Below are 19548 nucleotides of genomic sequence, written 5' to 3'. Positions count from 1 at the left end.
GAGTTCAATCCCCAGAACCCACAATAGAAAGAGAAAACACACACACACACACACACACACACACACACACACACACACACACGCACACGCACACGCACGCACACGCACGCGCGCACACACAGGCACACACCTGCATGTGCACATGCACACTTCTGTGTTCATGACATTCACACTTTTACAAACACAATAATGATTAAGTTGATTCTAAAATGTATATGCAGGAGTTAGGAGTATTGCTCAGTAGTAAAGGGTAAAGTCCTAGGTTCAATTTCCTGAACTCAATGTAAATAAAGAATAAATACTCATATTTCACATGGGATTTTAAGGACCAGAAGAGACAAAACAATTTGTGAAAGAAAAAAGAGAAAGCACATTCTCTGACACCAAGACTTGCTCTAAAGCAACAGCAACACAACAGGTGTGAACAGGCACTAGTGTTAGCAGACACTAGTGTTAACAGATCGGTGGGAAAAACTGAGGGCAACTCTTGACAAACATTATAATTGTGACCAACTGATTCTTGAGAAAGGTGCTAGGAGCACTCGATGAAAAAGTGCCAGAAGGTTGGCTAGCCAACACATTGGGCACTTCATACCACATGTAAAAGCTTGTGTATTAGGCAAGTGCTTTACCACTGAACCACGTTTCTACCATGAATTACCTTTAATATGATCATTGTAAAAATCAATTTCCCCAAGATTGCAATAAGACCACATCTATTAGTCCTCATTTTCTTTCTTTTCTTTTTTTTTTTTTTTTTTTCAGAGCTGAGGACCGAACCCAGGGCCTTGTGCTTGCTAGGCAAGCGCTCTACCACTGAGCTAAATCCCCAACCCCTTAGCCCTCATTTTCTAAAGGAAACAGTAAAGCCAAATACAGTGATGCTCCTGTAATCTCCCCACTCAAGAAGCAAAAACAAAAGGGTAATGAGTACAAGTGAACTTGGAAGACATAGTGAGTTATAACTAATCTTGCCTACACAGGAAGACTTTGTAGATAGGAAGGAACAGATAGGTAAAGAGAAGAGGAAAGGAAGGGAGAGATTGAAGGCAAGCTGAATAAAAATGGCCCCCGGGGGCTGGGGATTTAGCTCAGTGGTAGAGCCCTTACCTAGGAAGCGCAAGGCCCTGGGTTCGGTCCCCAGCTCCGGAAAAAAAAAAAAAAAAAATGGCCCCCATAGGCTCATATATTTGTATGCTTAGTCACCAGGGAGTGGCACTGTTTGAAGGATTAAGAGGCGTGGCCTTATTGGAGGGAGTATGTCATTGAGGTTGATCTCTCTCTGTCTCTCTCTGTCTCTGTCTCTGTCTCTCTCTCTCTCTCTGTCTCTCTCTCTCTCTGTCCACCCCTCTGTCTCTGTCTCTGTCTGTCTGTCTGTCTGTCTGTCTGTCTGTCTCCCCACCTCCCTGCTTTCAGATCAGAATGCAGCTCTCGACTATTGTTCTAGCACCATGGCTATCACCATGCTCCCTGCCATAATAACAACTGACCCTCTGAAGCTGAAAGCCCCAATTATACGCTTTCTTATAGAGCTGTGGTGGTAATAGTGTCTTCACTGTGATAGATAAGTGACTAAGATAGGGGCAAGGTGACAGCAAGAGTGGCAAATACAGATGAGAGGACTAAAGTTTTTTGGCAATTACAATGAAAATAATTAGATATATAGTGCTAGATACTGAACTGTTTGAAATAGCAATGTTGAAGAAGAACAAGACTTACTGTCCCTTAGACATGTGTAGATAACCAAAAGTTTAAAAAGATTAAGAATTAGTTAATCTTTTCTCATCCTCTTCTCAAGTATAGCAACTCATATTATTATAAAGTCCTTGGATTAAATTTAATTAATGAGGATCAATGAGATACACTTCCTGTTCTAAAGCAGCTTACTGTCTAGTAAAAGCTAACCAAAGGCTTACAGGCAAAATTTATATGCTAAATTTTAAAAGCATCCCTGTCGTTAAAACAACTATAATAAAATGAAAATTGAGCTAGGGCCTGGAGAGATGGCTCAGAGGTTAAAAGCACTGACTGCTCTTCCAGAGGATTCTGAGTTCAATTCCCAGCACCCACATGGTGGCTCACAACCATCTGTAATGGGATCTGATGCCCTGAATATATAAAATAAATTAACAAATTAAAAAAAAAAGTTTCAACACATAACTTTGTTTTGATCTTTTGACATTTGCTAGGCACACAAAGCCCACAGTTTAATTCCCCTGTACTGCCTCACCTTCACAAAAGCAAAATTAAACAGCTATAAAAAAAATTATCAGAGTTGGAGAGATGGCTCAGCAGTTAGAAGCCCTTGTTGCTCTTACAGAGGATGTAGTTCTAGTTTACAGCACCCACACTTGGTGGCTCACAACTCCTGTGACGCCCTTTTCTGGACTCTGCAGATACTACACAAACACTGCATGGATAATAATGTTGGCAAAACATCCAAACACATAAAATAAAAATAAAGGAAAAAAACAAAACAACATTAATAAGGATCTGTGAGGCAGTTTGATGAATTAAGGCATTTGTTGTGTAGGCCTGATGATCTGAATTAGATCCCCCAAAGCCCACATATAAGAAAACTGACTCCCCAAAATTGTACGTACACACACACACACACACACACACACACACACACACACACACACACACACACACCAGTTCCCATACTTAAACATGCAAAAACACTCCTGGTACAAAAATATAAACTGTATATGCATTGTATATATGAAGAGATTTTTCAGTAAACTTTGTGCATTCAAAGCTAACTTGGCTGACATAGTAAGTCTGACTAGACGGCACTAAATAGCAAGACCCTGCTTCAAAGAATCAAAATACAAAAACAACAAAACCCAAAAACAAAACCACATAGCTTTTACTATGTATTTCTTTATTACTATGACAGTGCTGCTCTAGAGTTATAAAGCTGGGCAGAGATGCTCAGCCAGCAGAGGTACTTGCAGTGTGAGGCTGCGAGGAGAGCCAGTCCGATGTGGATGTGGAAGGAGTACCAATTTCAAAATCTGTCCTCTGACCTCTGCATATATGCGGTGGTACCCACACCTACATGCACTAATAAGTATACCCACCAGACCTTTTTTAACATTTCTAATTAAAAGTTAAAGTATAGGGTCTGGAGGTTCACCAGTTTAAGTGCATTTCCTGCTCTTCCAGAGGACCTGAGTTCATGGGTTCAGTTCCCAGTACAGACAGCTCATAACCACCTATGACTCCAGCTCCAGGGGATCTACTGCCTTCTTCTGACCTCTATAAGCACTTGTGTCATACAGTCACATGTACACACATACATACAAATAAAAGCTTTTTTTTTAGAACTATAAAGTTGGGCTGGAGAGATGGCTCAGTGGTTAAGAGCACTGGATGCTCTTCCAAAGGTCCTGAGTTCAATTTCCAGCAACCACATGGTGGCTCCCAACCATCTGTAATGGGGTCCAGTACAATACATGCAGGCAGAATATTGTATGTAAAGTAAATAAATCTTAAAAAATAAGAAGATGGGTTGGGGATTTAGCTCAGCGGTAGAGTGCTTGCCCAGCAGGCGCAAGGCCCTGGGTTCGATCCCCAGCTCCGAAAAAAAGGAAAAAAAAAAAAAAAAGAAGATGCCCACTTGATTTCTGAGAAAGGTGCAAGAGCAATTCAACAGACTATATAATTATGAAAGTTGAAAATAAAAGTCTTTCAGTAAATGGCCCTGAAATATTTAAGATATCCACAAGCAATAGCCTTAATTTAATCCTCACATGGTATTTTAAACATTAACTCAAAAGAAATCAATGAAGACTAAAAGAACTTAGAGGAGATCACAGATCAGGGTTCTGAAGAAGAGGCTACATGCACGATAACTACAAAGAAGTATCAAGAAACAACTGTGGGGGTTGGGGATTTAGCTCAGCAGTAGAGCGCTTGCCTAGCAAGAGCAAGGCCCTGGGTTCAGTCCCCAGCTCTGAAAAATAGAAAAAAAAAAAAGAAAGAAACAACTCTGTGGTGGCCACAGTTCTGCATTTTGATTTGGATGGTCACGAAAGCTACTGAAGCAAATTAAAACTGCTTAGAAACACGCCAACATGCCTTTGTAAGTACACGTATGTACACAAGATATCAGAATAATCTACTCTGACAGATTCTGCTGACTGGGCTGGAGGTGTGGTTCAGTAGCAGTGATAGCTGAGTATTGACCGGGCCCCTATGTCTGAGCCTCACCACCACACACAAAGTGATAAAGAATAGCATGCACCAATCTCAGTCCCCTGGTTCCTGTAGTACAGAGTTCATAATTTGAATGCGGTAGGAAGGGATGCCTGAATGAAAACTCCTCTGAATGGAAACTCCTTATCTTTACATTTTAGTTAATGAATTAATTTTGTGTAAGAATGTTTGTTTGCATGTTTGTTTGTGCACCATGTGCATGCATCCAAAGCAAGAGCAGTTTTGGAACCCCAGACCTGGATAGACCACATGAGTCCTGAGAACTGATCCTGAGGTACTCAAGAAGATCAGCCAATGCTCAACTGCTGAGCTTTCTCTTCAGCCCCTTCATTCATATGTATGTATATTTACAACTTCTTATAAATCTATAATTACTTTGAAATGAAGTCTATATATAATCTTTAGGGTTTATGTACTGAAACCCTAATCAATCCTCAGCACCTCTAAGTTTTCAAAATAATAAATTTGACCTCTGTTAAATTTATATTTATTTGTGGAGGAGGGCACTTGTGCATGGGTGATATACAGAGAGTGACAGAGACAGAGTGAGAGTGCACCTTTTACTGACTAAGTTTAGATGACAACTTAGTAGACTATTTGGGTCCCAAGGATAAATCTTAGGGCATCGGGTTCAGTAGTGCCAGTCCTCACTGAGCCATCTAAATCATATTTGGATTGTATTTAAATGGGGTCATTAGAACGGGCCAAATGCAACTAGACTAGTGTCTCAGCACACTGAGACAGAGGAAGAGGGAAGGCAGGCAAGTGTGTGTGTGTGTGTGTGTGTGTGTGTGTGTGTGTGTGTGTGTGTGTAGCCCACATAAAGGCACGGCAAGAAGGCAGCTTCCTAGAATCCAATGAGAGAGACTGCAGAAGCCACAAACCAACATACCAGTGCCTTGCTCCTGACTTCAAGCCTCCAGAATCGTTAAGACAGTGTTTCTATTACTTAAGCCACAGTCTGTATTGTTACAATAGCCTTATGAAACTAATATATAACCTGCTATTATGAAATACCTGGTATTATGTGTACTTACGGATGAAGAGAGCAAAGGGATTTTTTTTAAGAGTTATTAACCCGGGGTTGGGGATTTAGCTCAGTGGTAGAGCGCTTGCCTAGCAAGCACAAGGCCCTGGGTTCGGTCCCCAGCTCCGAAAAAAAAGAAAAAGAAAAAAAAAAAAAAAAAGAGTTATTAACCCACCTCAGGTCACACAGCTTTTACTAAGGTCTAGGATAAGAAGACCTGGTTCAAAACATAGATTCCTGACCATTCCGATGCTGTTGTAAGAGAACAGCTAAGACTAGAGAATGCAATGGGCTGGTGGTCCTGGATACTATAAGAAAGCAAGTTGAGCAAGCCAGCAAATGGCATTCCTCCACGGCCTCTGCATCAGTTCTTGCCTCCAGATTCCTGCTGAGTTTTTGCCCTGACTTCCATGGACAATAGACAAGTAATAAGATGAAATAAACCCTTTCTTCCCCAAGTTGCTTTTTCCATGGTGTTTTATCAGAGCAATAGAAACCTTAACTAAGACAGTCTACCCATCAAGCCCTTTTATTTGTGTATTTTTTAAGATTTATTTTTTTATTACTTATTTATTTGTGTGAATATACACCAGGTAAGTTGCAGGTACTCACAGAAGCCAAAAGAGGGCATCCACACAATTCCCCTCAAGCTAGAGTTTTGAGCAGTTGTGTGTAAGCACACAGTCTGAGTGCTGGGATGGGGGCGGTCGTCTGAAGGAGAAGCAAGCGCTCTTTAACTGCTGACAAAACTCCAGCAGTGTCAGGTCTTTTTGTAAGAGCATCCAATCACACTCATACATAAAGGAAGCCTCTTACTACAAACTCATAAAACATGGGATTTATTATTTTTGCTGCTGCTGCTGCTGCTGCTGCTGCTGCTGCTACTACTACTACTACTGACAGTTTCACTATGACAGCCTAGGTCTGAGATTAAATTCTAGACCCTCCTGCCTCAGCCTTGAGGTGCAAGATATTTAATACCCAGCTTCTCAATTACCTTTAAAACAACAACTGCAGCAGCAACAACCAAGGTTTCTCTGTATAGCAACCCTGGCTTTCCTCAAACTCACTCCGTAGCCCAGGCTGACTGTGAACACCGAGTGCCACCACATCTGGCTCTCAATTACCTGTTAAAGGCTTTATCTCTTTTGGTTGGTTTTTTGCTTTATTCTTACATTCTTTGGGGGCAGAAGCACTGGAAAGATGGCTCAGCTTTACTAGGAGCACAAACCACTCTGCAGAGGCCCAGGGTTGGTTCTTACACTCTGCAGGTGGCTCACAACCACTTGTCAACTCCAGCTCCAGGAGATCTGATGCCCTTCTCCTTACTGCCAAGGACACCTGCATTCACATGCACATACCAACATATAAACACACACGTACACAGAAATAAAACTAAATCTTAATTCTTCTATAAGTATATTTATTTTGTATGTTATTTGTAGGTGTGGGCATTATGTTTAACACTGAACATACATGAAGGTCAGAGGGCAAATTTGTCCACCATGTGAAAACCAGGCTTGAGGGCAAGGGCCCAGGCTTTGTGTTTTAAGATAGGGTCTGGCTATAAATGGGGTTATGCATACTTATTTCCTCTTTCATTTATATTAACTCTTTTACCTTGTGTTTGTTTTTGTTGTATTGTTTTTGAGATGACATATCAATATACAACCCTGGCTGGCCTAAAATTAACTGTGTAGACCAGGTTGGCCTCAAGCTTAGCTGCCTGCCTCTGCCTCCAGAGTATGTGCCACCATACCCAACTTTCTACGATGAATCTGTCCGGACTGTCCTATTCCTAGTTCCAGGCAGAGTCTTGGATCACCGACTATAGACCTTTCTTCAGAAGCTGTAAAATTCCCTCTACAGCAGCGAGCCATAGCCCACAAATTCTGACACATTATCTTTTGGTCTTCATCCAGTTCTATTCCCTTTGACCCAAAGGTTATTTACAATATGTCACTTCACTTCCAAATACTTAAGAGAATTTTTTCAATTCTGATTTAATTATTTTGTTGTTGTAAAAATAGTACATTAAGTACTGCTTGCTCTATTTTCTGGTTAGATAAGTTGACTTTTTTTCTAAACTGTAGGCAGGATTTCATTCTATAGCTCAGGTTGATCTAGAATTCACAGCAGTTCTCCTGCCTTAGTTGTTCAGTGTTGGGATTAAAGGCATGAGCAACCAAACCCAGCTACTGCTCTGCCTTTAGAATAAAATGCTTTACTGCTTCAGAACATGCCTGTGTCCTGAGTCTACTTTTGCTAGTACAAATACAGCCACCTGAGCACTGACAGAATATCTTTGTGTAACAATTTTCCCAACCATTTAAATTTACATTCAATTTAATGTTGGGAATGGTGGTACGTACCTTGGAAAGATGAAGTGAAAATTTTAAGTTTGAGGCTAGCCTGAGATACACAGAAAAACGCTGTCTTAAAAATAACATAAAACAAATTTCTAATAAAATGTATAGGTTAAAAGAGTGGATTTCCTATAGACACCCTGCAGCTGGATCTGCTTAGTCTAGTCTGCCAGGAGTTTCGCTTGTTTTAAAGATGTATTTATTAATTGTATGTGAGAACACTGTTGCTGTCTTCAGACATACCAGAAGAGGGCCTTGGATCCCAATACAGATGGTTGTGAGTCACCATGTGGTTGCTGGGAATTGAACTCAGGAGCTCTGGAAGAGCAGTCAGTGCTTTTAACCGCTGAGCCATTTCTCCAGCCCCTAGCCTGACCATTTTGTTTTTTTGAGTTTTTTTTTCTTTGTTTTTATTTTTTAAATAGGGTCTTATGTCGTTTAGGCTGGCCTTAAAACCAACAATCCTCCTATCTCAGCTTCCCAAGTGCTAGAAACACAGTTCTACCCCCTGACTCCTGTTTTTGAGACAGGGTCTCAGATAGCCGAGGCTGGTCTTAAACTCCCTACATAGCTGAGGATGAGCTTATATTCTGAAGCTCCTGCCACCATGCCCAGATTTTGTGGTGCTGGGAATCAAACTGAAGGTACTTTATGCATTCTAGGTAGGCACTCTATCAACTGAACAAAATCCCCAGCCCCTCCTACCACTGTCACTTTATTTTATCCTTTTAAATTTTATGTGCATACATACTTTGAATGCATGAATGTCCATGTGCCTTAGGGGTCAAGAAGAGAGCACTGGATCCCTTGGACCTGGAGTCAGAAACTGTTAGGGGCTAGGAATTGAACCAAGGTCCTCTACAAACAGCGAGTGCTCATTACCACTGTTGCGAGCCACCTCTCCAGCTCCCTGGCACTGTCTCATTAGACATGTAGTATAGCTATTTCCTCTGGGCTTCTCATGACACAAACACAGTAATGTGGTCACACTTGCATCTTAACAGAAATCTGACAGAATCAAAGATGAGTCAGGGCGTCAGCTCCATGGGCTGTCATTTTTCTTCACATGGCATGAGGTGACACGGTCTACCAGTAGAGCCTAAGGACTGAGAGACTAAGGGCCTAAGGACTAGAGAAAATACTGCAACCTCTGAAAGCTATGGCAGCAGCTGTGTGACCCCTGCTAGTAGTAATCAGATACGCATGCAACCGAGGCTGAGCTGTCTACCTGTGGGTTGCATTCCCTTTGGCAAACCTCTATCTCCAAAAATATTTATGATTCATAACAGTAGCAAAATTACAGTTATGAAGTAGCAATGAAAATAATTTTATGGTTGGAGGTCACCACAACATGAGGGACTATATTAAAGGGTCACAGCATTAGGAAGGTTGAGAACCACTGGGCTAGAAGGAACTTGCCTGCGTAAGGGAAGAATTACAATGACGAACAGACATGTGGCAAGCTTTTTCCACCCCAGACTCTGATTTGGAAGGAAAAGTGACTAACAGAAAGGGGGAAATGGAGGTACTGGTTTACCTTTTTTTCTTAGATTTAAGAAAACTTCTATGTCTGTGTGTTAGCATGGATACATGTGCACTGTGCCTGGGAGCTCCCTGAGACTAAAAGAGGAAGGTGGGTCCTCTGGCACAGGCCTTATAGGCAGCTGTAAGCTTTCATGTGGGCTCTGGCTCCTCTGTAACAACAGAAAGCACTTTTAACCAATGAACTCTCTCTCTAATCTTGGCTTGCCATTTTTATGTTAGTACAAGAGAAATCAGACAAGGAGCTTGTCCAGGTCACCCAAGAGCCAAAGAGTCAAAGTCTGTATCAAAAATAGGTGGGAGGTGGGGTGGGGCAGTAGTGGGGGTAAGGGTGGGGGTGGGGAAGATAGTGTATAGCCAGATTCTATACTTCTAAATTTCTAGAAAGCTAAGGAAAACTGAACAGTTCATGTAAGAGGTGAGTGGCGACAGGCCGCAGATTATCTTGTTATAGATCTCCACTATCCCTGCTGTAAAAAGATATTAACTTGGAGGCGGGATCCATCCTAACTACTCCCCTAACAACAAGGTCAAGGTCAAGACTATCTCACATAGGAGATCTTATGCTAAATTATGGTGGCACATACCTTTAACCCCAGCAGTTGGAAAGCAGAGGCAGGAGGTTATCTGTGAGTTAAGAGGCCAGCCTGTTCTCAAACAAACAAAACAAAACAAAACAAAAGCAGATCTGCTGGTTTCATATTAACATGTGAAAACACTTGGGCCTTAGTGACCATGACACATTTAGCTCCAAGTTAACCTACCTAGAGAGACCCTGTCACAAAAAAAATGAACAAACAAACCCCTGCCTCTGCCCCTCCCCCCAATAAAACAAGTACACTAGATATGGACTTTCTGCCTGGACTTCCTTTGTGTTCCATTACTGGAAAGCTTCATCTAAGGATGCAGACTGCAAGCAGACTTGGTGGCTGGGTGAAATGGGGCCCTACAGAAGCAGAACTTACCCAGCCAGCTCAAGCCCTTTCACCAGTCAAGTGTGCAGAAGTGGCCCACACCCACACTGCTGTGACTTAAATTGCCTTTCTGACAGAACCGGCACTAGCTCTGAGATCCTCCTAGGTCACACTTCTTGCACTTTATAGCAGCTCACAGAATCTGGAAGTCAGTGCAAGGCTTTCTTCTCCATTCAGTGGTACTAACTTTGCCTGTGGCTAAGGTTCTTATCACTAGCAGCTCAGTGCTTTCTTCCTACATCCATCCAGTCACCTTTTAGCTATGATTTTGCTTTCCACAAATTTAGTTACTTTTGCTCAACTATGGTCTGAAAATATTAAGTGGAAAAGTCTAAAAATAAATAATTCTTATTTAAATTGCATGTTCTTATGAGCAACCATGGGAACCCATCCGACCTCACATGTGAATGGCCCTGTGTCCTCGTGATGAGCAGTCTGACTGCTAACAGGCCTACAGATCTCCTGCTCAAAAGACACTTAGTTTACTTACTGCCTCCAAACCCTAGAGTAGTGATGCTGGCAACTGGGACATTTGAGAAGTTGTAAAGTGTCTTGTTTAAGTGAAAGGGTAAAAGTTCTTAATACAGAAAGGAAAAAAACCTTGTATGCTGACTTTGCTAAGATTTGTTGCCAGGATGACTCTTCTATGAAGCTGTACAAAAGGAATAATAATAATAATAATAATAATAATAATAAATATTATTGCTCTCACACCTGAACTACAAGAACTATCAGTCACAGTGATAATTCTTTACACTGGTGTGCCTATATATAGAAAAACATTGTGTATGTTTATGCACATAAACCACTGTCGGTGGTTTCAGATATCCACCGGGGGCATTTGTCCCTATGGGTAAGGTGGTACTGCTGTAGACTAATTTTCTAGGATGTTATTGTTTAACAATGGGTCAAACAGATCTGTTATTCACTCTTGGGTATGAAGTATCTTTTCTCTCAGTTGTTCCTGCTATGGAATACTCATTAGGTAAGAATGAATTCTGAGCCAGGTATAGAGCCCATGCCTTCAATCCCAGCCCTTGGGTGACATCTGCTTAATCTGAAGTCAAAGTTTGGTCTACATTGGAGAGTTTCAAGCCAGCCAAGGCTATACAACAAGAATGAATTTTGTTGGTCTGTAAAATTTTAGATAGCTACAGTTACTGCAACCTCACCAGAAGCCTGGAGAACACTAAATGCCTATGGTGTAAACTATGTGAGACAAACGAAGTGCATCAAGTTATTGGGGTGAGGATGAACACCTGACTGCTGGGCCATCCTGCTGCCCCACATAGCACATTTTACATTTTTATTTTAGCAATCTTCTTAGGGTTAGGAATGTAACTCAACGTTTTTCATTCCCAACATGGGCTAGAATGGCATTTTTCAACCTGTTGGCTGAGACCCCTTTGGGGTCTCTTTTCACATGGGTCACCTAAGACCATGGAAAGGAGATGTTTACATCGCAATTCCTAAAGGTAGCAAAATTACAGTTATGAAGTAGCATCAAAATAATGGTATGGTTGGGGGTCACCACAGCACGAAGAATTGTATAAAGAAGGGGTCCCAGCATTAGAAAAGATGAGAATCACTGGCCAGGAGTGATAGCTCACAGGTTAAATCACTTAAGTATATGAGCCAGGGACAAACGCCACTAACCCATGTAAAAACAAGTAAGCGAGACACTCTTCAACTCAATTATTCTCTTGTGTCTCTCAGATACTGCATTAAAAGACTGAGGCTGGAGAAACAGCTTAGAGGTTAAGAGCACATACTACTCTTTCAGAGGATCAGGTTCAGTTCCCAACACCCATGTCAGGCATGCAACCTGTAACACTAGCGACACCTATGGGCATCTGTACTCACTCACACACATACACATGTTTATTTTTAAACTAAAGAAAAAAATGGATACTGGTTTTCTACCTACAATGAGTGCTGTACAGCCTGGGTTTTGAGAAAGGGTTTCACTGTTTTTTTCAAGGCCGTAGGTTGCCTAAAAGAGGGCAAAGACCATCAGTCTTTGATAAGACGCATACTGCAATTTCTGTAAGAATCAGTAATAAGAGTAAAAAAAGGTAAAAGAAAGATAGAAGACTTTCAAAGTAGAAGGGGCATGAGTCACTGGCATATGTGCATTTTCAGAATGTCTCTGTGTTGTACCGTCTATTTTCTCCTCAGGGGAATCATGGCATTTGAGATTGTGGATCCCTCTGTCAGGAGCCGTCTCTCAGCTGACATACTGGGAATGGAGGATTCTTATGATCTCCAATGTTGCTTAGAAGGAAATCTTCAACACTCCCACTTTCATTTTAACTAAGTGATAAGAAATCCTGCTTTGAATTTTATGCTATAAATAATGGTAAATTAAGCCAGGTGGTAGTAATGTACATCTTTAATACCAGCACTAGGGAGTCAGAGGCAGGAGGATCTTTGAGAGTTTAAGGCCAGCCTGGTCAACAGAGTGAGTTCTAGCAGGATCAGTCAGTCAGGGCTACACAGAGAAACCCTGTCTCGGAAAAAAATAAGGTGTGGTGGGGTGGAGAGACAGCTCATGAATTAAAGAGCAGTTGTTGCTCTTGCAGGACCCAACGTCAGTTCCTAACACCCATAATGTTGCTTATAACCATCCATAACTCCAGTTCCAAGAGACCTGATGCCTTCTGACCTGAGTGTACCAAGGGTGGGCACGGTTCACAGACAAACAAACAAACACTAATACACATTAAGTTTAAAATATATGTGATAGTTTGCACATACTTAGCCCAAGGAGTGACACTATTTGGAGGTGTGGCCTTGTTGGAGTAGGTGTATCACCGTGGATGTGGGCTCAAGACCCTCATCCTAGCTTCCTGGAAGTTAGTATTCTGCTAGCAGCCTTCAGTTGGAGATGTAGAACTCTCAGCTCCTCTTGGGCGCGCATGCATACATACATACATACATACATACATACACATACATACACACACATACACACACACACACACACACACACACACACACACACACACACAAGCACAGTTGCACACATGAGCACTGGTGGGCATGTGGAGACCACAGAACAACCTGTGGGAACTGGTTTGCTACGTCCACCATCTGAGTCTCGAGAACAAACTTAGGCCATCATGCTTGGTGGCAAGCACCTTACCCACTGGATCTTCTCGCAGGCCCCTGGAGGAGCTTTTAATCACTGGTGGTTTCTTAACTTGCAGGCTCTTGGGAAGTGACAGAAAAATAAAGGACTTAGGTGAAGGGAGTGGGTTCATGGTGTTATGTTTCTTGGGGACTCTATCTTGTCCCTAGACCCTTCCTTGCTCTGCTTCCTGCCATCATACAGTGAGCACCTTTGCACCAAGCCCTCTCTACCACAATGTTCTATCTCACTACAAGCCAAGAAACAAGAGAGTCAAGCAGTCACAGACTGAAATAGTGAACAGAAATAACTGTTTCCTCAAATTGATTTTTAAAGATATTCTGTCACAATAATTCAAAACTAACACAATTAGACCCAGGACTTACACACACAACAGACAAGCATTCCACCACTGAGCTGTTTTCTCAATCTTAAAAGCACTTGGTCCCAAACCTAATGACCTCAGTTCAACTCCTGCAAGCTACACGGTAGATACAGAGAACCAATTCCCACAAGTTGTCCTCTCATCTCCACAAGTGTGAAACAGCACATGCACGAACCCCCAAAAGACATAATAAAAATTTAAGTATATCCAACTAGGTATAAGCAATAGCACAAGCAAGGCTGGAATTTCACCTCCACTTCCATCTCCAGAACCACAGACAATGCACATTTTTTAAATTACTACAGAGGAGCAGAGTAAGGAATAAACTATATCAAGTCTTTACTGAAAACAAGACAGTTTACATTATACAAAGTAAAATATCTAGTTCTTAAAGAGAGAGACCTGGAACTAGGCATAGTGTTGACTCTTTATTCCCAGAACTCAGAAGACGGTGGCAGGTGGATCTCTGTGAATTCAAGGCCAGCCAGTCTACCCAGTAAGTTCCAAGACAGCCAGGTCTATCTGAAACCATGTCTCAAACCACACATACACACACGCACACAGAAAGAGATCTCGGGCTGGAGAGATGGGCTGCAACAGTCTTCAGAGGACCTAAGTTCAATTCCCAGCACCCACGTGGCAGTTCACAATAGCCTGTAAGCCAGTTCAGGGGTCCAACACCCTTTTCTGGCTTCTGTGAGTGCTACTCGCATGTGGTGCACAGGTATATATGCAGGCAAAACACAAACATAAAGACAAAGAAATCTTAGGAAAAAAGACATAATTTAAAAAAAAAAAAAAGCTTGCTGGGTGCTGGTGGCACAGGCCTTTAATCCCAGCACTCAAGAGGCAGAGGCAGGAGGATTTCTGAGTTCAAGGCCAGCCTTGAACATAGTGAGGAACAGTAGGAATACATGGAGAAACACTGTCTGGAAAGACCAAACAACCAAACAGCTGGCTTAAGTATTAGGTGAGAAGTAAAGTTCACAACCCAATTTAACCTTATCACCTCAAGTCTGCTAAATGGATATCTCCAGAGCAGCCTAAACAGTGGCAGCCACAGGAGAAGAACGTGCTCTTTAGGTTTCTTGGTGTGCGCAATGCTTACTTTTCCTGTTACCAACTCAAAATGAGAGAAAACACTCTAAACCTTTTAAACAAAAACTACATAAGGCATCCCAAACCCTAAGCCAATTAATTCTGGTTTAATGATTATTAAATAAACCTAATAATATAGAGAAAAATCAATGTATTAGTGTGCTGTGAAAGAACAAAAAAAAATTGTGAAATTAAAAGCCAAAATACAAATAAGTACTTGAGTGTAAGTAATAAATATGGTGCTCTGGCCATTTTGTTTTAACCAAAGTTTTGTGAGTTATATTGAATTTTCGGTGTGAAAAAAGAAAAGCAATATGACAGAAAACCTACGATAACTAGAACATTCAAAGACTGCAGCTACTGCCAGCACTCTTGTCCACTTGGAAAGAGTCCACGATGGCCCTGATTGCCTTCCTACTATGGGCATCAGAAAGTACTCAAAGTGTCCTGAGCACTTAGGAGAAACTCAGGAGATCACACAGATCCCACTAGATGGCACCATCATAGACAAGTCACTCTGCTCTCTCTGGAGCAGTAAAGGTGGAAACCTATCTGCATCTTAACAAGCTGACAGCTGTGAACAGTACATCCTACTGGGAAAGCATGACACACAACAAACCATGTAAAGCCAGAAAAGGGAGTCTCACCGAAAGCATCCTTTTTACCTAATTTTTTTTGCCCTCATTTCAATCAGTGACCTATGAGATACAATGTCCAGCCCTAACCCTAACAGAAAGAGAAATAATTAAAAAGAGAGCGAGGTCTTTACTAGATATGGCAGGGGCAAGAGGATCAGGAGTTCAAGGTTATCCCCAACTACATAAAAGTTTGAAGTCATTCTCAACTACACAAGACTACCTCAAAAATGTTGTATAAAAAGAGTAGCTTAGCAGGGAGGTGATGGTGTGTGCCTTTAATCCCAATGCTTGGGAGGCTAAAGGCAGGAGGATCTCCATGAGTTGGAGTGCAGCCTGGTCTACAGAGTGAGTTCTAGAACAGCCAAGGCTACACAGAAAGACCCTGTCTCAAACAAAACAAAACAAAACAAAACAAAAACAAAATTTCCTTTCCTTTACCTGTCTCTGCAAATAATGAAGTAACTTACTTTTCTTTCAATTCTCTTTGCTACAGAAAACATTTTTCCTGATCACTAAATAATGCATTTATTGAAAAAAAATACTTACCATGACCAACAAGTCAAAATGCATAATTAATGGCATAAAAGCAACTTAATATTTATGAACTTTCTAACAAACAGACAATATTAAAGTTTTCTGAGGTTCTAGGGTTTTGTTTGTTTTTTAGAGACAGGGTCTTATGTAGTCCCGACTGGCCTCTAACTTATGATCTTACTACATCAGCTTCCCAAGTGTACATTGAAATTTTCCCACAACTTAGCCACATGATCTTGAGTCTGAGCAGTAAAATTAAAATGTCATTCATTTCCATCACTTGGACCTATTTTACCAAAAGCACACTTTGATAGAGCCATTCTGCAGCTACATACAAAGGCCAGAAGCCATCCTAACAAAGATTAGTACTTTAATCCCAGCAACCAGGAGGCAGAGGCAGGCAGATCTCTTAAGTTCCAGGTCAGTATTGTCTGCAGAGTGAGTTCTAGGACAGCTAGGGTTACACAAAGAAACCCTGTCTCAAACAAACAAAATTAGGAAAATGAACTATAAGCAATTTGAATATAAACTTTCTTAGTAGTAAACTATGTGATTAGATTTGATTACGAGTCTTAGCAAGACACACCTATAATCCCAGCACTTTGAGAGACACAAGAGGTCTATGAGTTTGAGTTTGAGACCAGCCTCAATTGAGTTCCAGGTCAGTCTAGGCTGCACAGTAAGATTCTGTCTCCAAAATAAATTAAAGGCATGAGTCTTATGCAGAATTGCTAAGGGAAAAGACGCAACAGTGTATTCCCAAACACTCAAGATGCTAAGGTGGGAAGATCACTGGTCTGCCTGGGTTATAGAGCAAGTTCAAAGTTATTCTGGGCAACTTTGAAAGATTCTTATCTCAAAAAAAAAAAAAAAGAAAGAAAGAAAAAAAAATCAAGAAGGGCTGGATGGGTATAGTGACACATGCCTTTAATCTCAGCACCTGAGTAGCAGGGCTACAAAAGAGACCATCTTAAAAAACAAAAACAACCCAAAACCCAAAGGACTAGATATATATAGTACCCTACCAGGCCCTGGATTTGAACCTTTATACCACAAACATCAATCAGTCAATGGTTATAAACATGACCTAGTACAGTCAGTCACTCACACCCATAGCCCCAGCACCTAGGAAACTGAGATGGGAAGATCAAGGAGTTCTAGGCCAGGCAAAAGAAACACGTCACCACTGGACCAGATATTGACTTCATACTTGAATGGCACAGCGTGCTTCTTTCTGAGGTTACATCCTTTGAAGGAATAATTTATGTCTACTTGTTTACCTTCAGTATGAATGATCAGAGGTACAGTCGCTCCAGAGTGCTACCAACAGCCAGTTACTAGAGTAGCTGAAGAACTAAGCATGCAGACTGTACAGCTGGGTGTGGGGGACACCTGCACTCCCCATCCGGGGACAGGACAATCACAAATCACAGACCAACCTAGGCTATGCATCTCAAAAACAAAACAAAAATTAAAGAACTGCCGAAGCTCAATTCTGGGTACTATAAACAACACTTCAACAATGCCCAGTATACTGCAGGCACTATGTACTTTTTGAATAAATAAAAACTACCAAGTTATTCCAGCTTTCTAAACTGTGTGATCCATCAAAGAAGCTAGGTCTTCTAAGTGTGACCCTAACGTACTCCTCCTCCTTGAAGAAACAACTAGCCAGAGCATAAGATTAATGTCACATTCCTGCAAGATATAGCATATTTTTTAAAAAAGACAGGAATCCACTATATACATTACAGATCAAAACGCACAAGTTATCTCAAGCTCAAGTCATAGGACAACCTTGGATCGGGCAAACCTTTTAAATAAAATATTACAGCAGATGTAAACAATGCACTAAACCATCCTGTGAGAGCAGAGGGTAAACACGTACATGCATAAAGGCACAGAAAACCTGAAGAGTGTCACCTTGTCAACATCCCACCTGCCCAAAGGCCTGGACTTGATTTCAGTTTACACTGCCACAAAATGAAGACAGCAAGAAGCTAGTCAGACTGTGCAGCAGGGAAGAACTATTCTTCCAGGACCAGGTACAGTTCCCAGTACTGACATGGCAGTTCTCAGCCATAAAAACCCAGTTCCAGCACACGCCATGCCTGTTTCTGGCCTCTGCAGGCACAAACATGCACAATGGGTACATACATATACAAATGCAGGCAAACACTCAAAACCAAAAAAATAAATTAAAACAAGAAAAACACTAGTAACAATTAAGAGTGAAAAGGCAGTCCAGGGAGACAACCGGAGGCCTCTGCAGCTGCAGATGTGAAGAAGTAGCAGACCTCAGCAGATTCATCAGCACCCCATCCTGTAGCCACCCCAAAAGAGCCAGTGGATGAAAGCTGTACAATGCCTTTTTCTTCTTGAGTGGCTGAGAAGTTTTAATGGATCATGAAACAGAATCTAGATTCCCCATCCTATCAGTATCCTTGCAGCAAGCCCCTCCCTCCCTTAGGAAAGCTCCGCCCTTAACAGAAGGGTGCAGACACTCACACTAAGGGAATGACTGGCAGATTTTCAAAGTTCTCAGGACCACGAGACACATATCCTCTGCAACCTAACAGTACGTCTCTAGCACCCAAACCCTTCTGTTCAACTCCCAAGTGTGCTGGAGCCATCCTCTGAGGTGTTCGTTACCGCTGAGGAGTAACTCACCTTACTTACGCCAACCCCAGTGAACCTGGCCTCCAGTAACTCCTGCCTCCGTGGGTCCAGGCTGTGCAGTTCTTCCATCATTTCTACAGAACAAGAGAGAGGGACAAGAAGCCATGAAAACTACATGGAAGAAACAAGGTCTGTGTATAACACACAGTAATTTTATAAACTTCAAGGAAATATAGATTCAAGTGTTATATTCTAAGTTATTTGATGTTATCAATAGTCATCTAAGATTATACAGCAGTTCAAGTTCTCATCTATGAAGGTCTTTTCTACTTTTCCTGAATTCTAATTTGATCTTTACGGAGGGAAGAAGGTATGGAAGCCCGCCCCTGTACTAATCCTAACATTCAGGAGGTTTAAGCAGCCTGGTTCACACACACCAAACTCAAGGCTATACAATGAGACCCTGTCTTGTTTAAAAAAAAAAAAATTACAAAAAAAGTAAATAGAAATAAACTCTTCACATAAACTGTAAAAGTTAAGCAGGAGGAGTAAAACAAGGGCAGACTTACAAATAAAAAACTCTATCAGATACCTTTCGATCTAAGTACTTATAGAGATTTCTCTCCCAAACACATAACTAGTTAAGCTAAAAATATGATTCATTTAATAATTTCAAGTGAATACAGAATGAATCAGAAGCTGCAAATAACTTCAAGAAACCCTACTGTATATAGCTCCTTTCTCTGAATAGCTCCCTGTAGCTAATGAAAAATGGAATTCTTTCACGTTAAATATAACGTAGAGCCCAAGATAAACCATCAGCCTACACTCACTCAGGAAATTGATATAACAATTCCTTTGCAAAATCTTTCTGACCACTCCTTGGAGCAGTAGGTTTCTCCCCACTCTGGGTATCTGCTTTTAGCACTCCTCCCAACAGGGAGGGGCAGGAGGACACCATTTTTAAACTCTTTCCCTGACCAATTAATGTAGACACTATGAGCAAGTTTG

At 41.4% G+C, this 19548-nt stretch overlaps 1 protein-coding gene across 23 annotated transcripts in view; it reads right to left on the bottom strand.

Moving 5' to 3' along the window:
* Tlk2 (tousled-like kinase 2) overlaps nt 1–19548 on the bottom strand; it is a 94253-nt gene that overhangs the window by 70329 nt on the left and 4376 nt on the right. For all 23 annotated transcript variants that reach the window (XM_087572382.1, XM_087572386.1, XM_087572383.1 and 20 more), the window contains exon 2: nt 18589–18671. In XM_087572382.1, the coding sequence (XP_087428508.1) occupies nt 18589–18669 (81 nt within the window). In that variant the 5' untranslated portion in view covers nt 18670–18671. The remainder of the gene's footprint in view (nt 1–18588; nt 18672–19548) is intronic.

The sequence above is a fragment of the Rattus norvegicus genome, chromosome 10 (genome assembly GCF_021556685.1).
Source record: "Rattus norvegicus strain SHRSP/BbbUtx chromosome 10, alternate assembly SHRSP_T2T, whole genome shotgun sequence".
Taxonomy (NCBI): Eukaryota; Metazoa; Chordata; class Mammalia; order Rodentia; family Muridae; genus Rattus; species Rattus norvegicus.
Note: the sequence above shows the minus strand (reverse complement) of the source record. Positions and strands in the feature narration are given on the sequence as shown.